This window comes from Bison bison, unplaced genomic scaffold (assembly GCF_000754665.1).
Source record: "Bison bison bison isolate TAMUID 2011002044 unplaced genomic scaffold, Bison_UMD1.0 scf7180017864383, whole genome shotgun sequence".
NCBI classification, from domain to species: Eukaryota; Metazoa; Chordata; class Mammalia; order Artiodactyla; family Bovidae; genus Bison; species Bison bison.
The window spans coordinates 245,508-250,519 of NW_011494955.1; the positions used below are offsets into that span (position 1 = coordinate 245,508).

Consider the following 5,012-nt stretch of genomic DNA (forward strand, 5'->3'; position numbering starts at 1 on the left):
CTCCGTGGGGCCCCAGCACGCCGGCACATACAGCTGCCGCTACCGCACCGGCGGGCCCCGCTCCTTGCTGTCGGAGCTCAGCGACCCGGTGGAGCTCCGGGTGGCAGGTGAATTGAAGCCCCAGGAGGAGGGGGTTGCGATCCAGGTCTTTGCCCCGACGGTACTCTCCTCCAGGGCTGCGCTTTCATGCGCCCTTCCAGGGCTGACATTGGCTGGTGGGCCTAGACTGCTGTGTGTGTGTGTGCGTGTGTGTGTGTGTCGGGGGACTGCAAGGCAGGGCGGGGTGTGGTCACGAGCACCTGTAGGGGGCGGTGGGGGCATGTTTCCTCGCGGGCAGCTGACCAGTCCCCGCCCTGCTGAGGCCCCAACGAGGCCCGCCCTGACTCATCAGGGAGGACGCAGGGAGCCTCCATCTCTTTTGTCCCACTTGGTCCAGGAAGCTGACCCAGTGGCCGACTCGGGTGCTGATGGTATCCTCGGGAAGTCCTTTCTCCAGCCTGCCTCCGATGCCTTGTGCTGCAGCGGGAAGCTGGAGTTCTCCCTGGGAGCAGGGGGAATGGCCGCCTCTCTCTGATCCATCCCAGGAACTAATAAATGTGCAGACAGCCTTTAAGACGTGTCTCTGGCCCATGGTGGTCCAGGTGCGGGGGGCGGGAGCCCCCGGGCTGGGATCCTGAGTCCTGAAGGTGGGTGGGCCCTGGGATGGATCCTGAGGGTGGAGGCCCCTTCTCTTGCTTTCTCCCATTAAGCTTCCTCCTGCTCCCCAGTCCCCTCCGCCCAACCCTCGCAGGTGTGGGAGGCAGCTGAAGCTCCGGACCTCCTTGACTGGATGGGAGGCGGTTCAGAGGCTGCATTTTGCAGCTCTCTTCCCGGCTCAGCGGCCACCAGGTGGCGATGCGGGGCTGTGTCCCGCGCCAAGGCCGGGTCTCCCACCCCGCAGCCCAAGGCCGCGGGAGGGGAGGGGTCCTCTCTGCTCTTCCCCACGGTCCCCGAACCGGACCCCTCCTGGACCACTGACCGGCCCTAGCCTGGCCCTCCAGGTGCTGACATACATCAGTTGTGAGTAAGGCTAGCATTATCAACTAATGCTTGCTGCTGCTGCTAACTCGCTTCAGTCGTGTCCGACTCTGTGCGACCCCATAGACGGCAGCCCACTAGGCTCCCCCGTCCCTGGGATTCTCCAGGCAAGAACACTGGAGTGGGTTGCCATTTCCTTCTCCAGTGCATGAAAGTGAAAAGTCAAAGTGAAGTCGCTCAGTCGAGTCCAACTCTTCTCGACCCCATGGACTGCAGCCTACCAGGCTACTCCGTCCATGGGATTTTCCAGGCAAGAGTACTGGAGTGGGGTGCCATCGCCTTCTCCAATCAACTAATGCTTGGTGAACTGTTTTTGCAAGAAATTTGCCTATTTCTTGAACGGAGAGGTCTGACTGACTGGCACAGAATTGCTCATAAAACAGCTGTAGTCTTCTCATGCCTGCAGGGTCTATAGGGATGCCACCTCTTTCATGACTGATGCTGTGTCCCTTCTCCCTCTCTGTCTAGCTGGAGGTTTATCAATTGTATTTATCTTTATATTTATCTTTATCAAAGAACAGATTACCTTTTGAGAGTGCTCATTTTGGTACTCTCTTCTATTTTGTGATTCACTACTTGCGTCATTCCCTTCCTTCTACTTAATTCTGAATTAATTTCTTTTTCATTTTCTTCAGGTGGAAACTTAGACCATTCACTTTTGGGGGTAAACATTAGTAACAGCTTAAAATCAGACTTCAAAAGCTTTATCTTAGCTTAAATCATGGGAAATTACTTATTTCTGGATAAACAAAGTTTGACCTTTGGCAGCTTCATCCATTACATCCAGTTGGTTGATGACATTGGTCAGTTCTTTTGTATCCTTACTGGTTTTCTGTTTTGTTCTGTTGATTCTAGTGAGAGGGGTGTTGAAGTCTCCAATTATAATTTGTGAATTTAAAGTCTATTATTTTCTTTCAGCTCTATCAGTTTTTATTTCCTGTTATTTTAAGGCTTTGTTGTTAAATGCATACATTATTTGGAACTGTTATGTCTTTTTGGTGAATTGTCTCTTTATCACTATGTAAGTTCTCTCTTTGTTCCTAGTAATTTTCCTTGTTCTTAAGTCTACTTGGTTTGATACTAATATAGCCATTGCAGCATTTTTTGATGTGGAGATTTCATAATATATATCTTTCCCCACTCTTTTACCTTAAGCTTACCTAATTACATTTATTTTTTAAATATTTATTTATTTGGCTGCACTGGGTCTTAGTTGGGGCCTGAGGGTCTTTGTTGAGTCATGCAGGATCTTCCCCTGGGACACATGAACTCTAGTTGTGGCTCAGCGGCTTCGGAGCACGTGGGCTCAGTAGTTGTGGTACTCAGTTTCTACGCAGCATGTGGGATCTAGTTCCCTGACCAGGGATCAAACCCGTCCCCTGGATTGCAAGGTGGATTCTTAACCACTGGACCACCGGGGAAGTCCCTATATCATCACACTGAAAGTTAAGTTTCTTATTTTCTTTTTTAAAAAAATTCATTCTGGCAAATTCTTTTAATTGGTATGTTTAGATCACTTATATGTAACAATGTATAAGCTTACGGTTTGGTCTGCCTTTTTCTTTCCTGTTTGCTCCTTTTGTTATCTGTCAGTTTTCCCTTTCCTGCTTTCTTTTGGGTTGTTTCTCAGCTTCCTTTTTAACTCATCTGAGTTTTTGATCATCTGTTTCAGTTCATTTCAGTCACTCAGTCGTGTCCGACTCTTTGCGACCCCCATGGACTGCAGCATGCCAGGCTGCCCTGTCCATCACCAACTCCTAGAGCTTGCTCAAATTCATGTCCATCGAGTCGGTGCTGCCATCCAACCCCCTCATCCTCTGTCATCCCCTTCTGTCTTCAATCTTTCCCAGCATCAGGGTCTTTTCCAATGAGTCAGTTCACATCAGGTGGCCAAAATATTGGAGCTTCAGCATCAGTCATTCCAATGAATTCTCTTTGTATAGTCTTTTTAAAAGATTTCTCTTGGGATTACAGTATGCATACTTAACTCTTTGCAGTCTACTTAGAATTAATACTTTACCATTTAAATGGGATGTAAGACCTTAATAAAGATTCATTTCTTCCCCTGAACTCCTTCTCCTTTGGATAAACAAAGTAGATACACATCTCACAACAAAGTGGGTATGATAGTGCTCTGAGTGCTGGGGTGGGGAGGAGATTCAGTTCCTCAGTGAAAGAGAGCGGGAGGGTGGGGCGGAAAGGGGGAGTCAGATGCCAGCAGTCAGGGCCAGTGCTCAGAGCCTGCATCAGGTGCTGCACAAGGCGGGTCTCATCATCCCCTCTCCTGACCGAGCCGGTCACTAAGGCTCAGGGAAGTCACTTACCTGGGGTCCCCAAGGCGTCCTGATGTTAGGTTCATGTCTTTTCCACTCCCTGCAGCCTGCTGGGGGCCTAAGGGCAGGGGGACATGCATCTCTTGTCTCTCAGTCTTTCCTCACGTCCCGTCAGTTCCTCAGCATCTGAGCCTCAGCCATGCTGTGTCTAGGTACATCTAGGACTCTCTGAGACCACTACAAGATCTCCGTCTCCCTGGGTCTCAGCCTTCCTGCTCTTAACCTCGCTCGTCAGAGGTCTTTGTTTACTCATGACACAGAAGGAATGAATTCCAGACAGAGGGAGAAACACAGGGAGAGATGGTATAGATGACCAGTACACAATACACAACTGTATGGTGGGGGGTCAGGTTCACATGCCATAGAGTCATCAGAGAAACACATGAAAGAAGGCTGATGCCTTGACAGGAACTTGTAACCCATTCAGGAAGCTTTGCTGTAGAAGGTGACACAGTGGAGAGCTTCCCATGACTGCAGAGACACGATCAGATTCGGGTTGTGGAAAGAGCCTGCTGGAGGCCGGTGTGGAGAAGGAAACAACCGTGTGTGTGTATGTGGGGAGTGTATGTAAGTGGCATGTGTGTGTGGTGTGTGTGTTGGTTTGTGTGTGGTGTGTGTGTTGGTTTGTGTGTGGTGTATGTGGTGTGGGGGAAATGTGTTTGTATATAGTGTGCATGTGTGTGTATGCATGTGGTGTGTGTGATATATGTGCTGTGTGTGTATGCATGTGCTGTGTGATACATGTATGTGCTGTGTATATGCATGTGGTGTGTGATACATGTATGTGCTGTGTGTATATGCGTGTGGTGTGTGTGATATATGTATGTGCTGTGTGTGTATGCATGTGGTGTGTGATATATGTATGTGCTGTGTATATGCATGTGGTGTGTGATACATGTATGTGCTGTGTGTATATGTATGTGGTGTGTGTGTGTGTGATGAAGGCAGGAAGGCGTTAGGAAGGAGACCCCCTGCTGGAATCCCGCGAACAGGGGATGTGGGCCCGCAGAAGGTAATGACGGTGAGGATGGAGTAGTGAGGTAAAACCAACAGCCTGACGACTGGTGGGCCGTGCACGGAGTGGGCAGGGAAAAATGGATGCTGTGCAGGGACAAGAGCACCCTCAGGGCGGGGAAAATGCCAGAGAGGCTGAGGGTCGGAGAGGGTCTCGTGGAAAAGGCAGCTCCCAGGCTGGCCTCGGAGTCGGACTTGAGCAGGCGGAGAGAACAGTGTGTGTGAAGAAGTAGGTGGGCGCGGGCAGGCCCCAGTTACACAGGAGAGGGGCGGGCAAGGAGGGCAGCCACGCGGGCGTGTGAAGACGAGCCTCCCGCCCGAGCACCTGGGGGCCCCTGAGTCCTGAGAGCAGCGCGACCTGGGCTGTCCCGGCTTCAAGGATCAACGCACCCCCTGGATTCAGCTGTCCTGAGACGGCCCTGAGTGGGGAACGGAGGGCAGCCAGGGCTTCTGGAAGCTTCGCCGGCTGGCCTGAAGAGCCTCCCTCCGCGTCCCTGAATGAAGTGCTGTCCCCCAGCAGCCCCAGATTCTGCCCGTAAGCCCCTTGTCGTTTCGGGGACGCCCCAGTCCCCAGTCCAGCTGTCCTGG

The 5,012-nt window shown here is 51.4% G+C and overlaps 2 protein-coding genes across 2 annotated transcripts in view; one reads left to right on the top strand and one right to left on the bottom strand.

Moving 5' to 3' along the window:
* A1BG (alpha-1-B glycoprotein) overlaps positions 1-1,027 on the top strand; it is a 4,754-nt gene extending 3,727 nt beyond the window's left edge. Inside the window, exons 8-10 of the mRNA XM_010858033.1 lie at positions 2-160; positions 437-470; positions 768-1,027. Of these exons, the coding sequence (XP_010856335.1) occupies positions 2-160; positions 437-470; positions 768-1,027 (453 nt within the window). The remainder of the gene's footprint in view (position 1; positions 161-436; positions 471-767) is intronic.
* Positions 1,028-4,533: 3,506 nt separating this feature from the next.
* Positions 4,534-5,012, bottom strand: part of ZNF8 (zinc finger protein 8) — a 35,761-nt gene continuing 35,282 nt past the window's right edge. The window contains exon 10 of the mRNA XM_010858034.1: positions 4,534-5,003. Coding sequence (XP_010856336.1) covers positions 4,534-5,003 — 470 coding nt within the window. The remainder of the gene's footprint in view (positions 5,004-5,012) is intronic.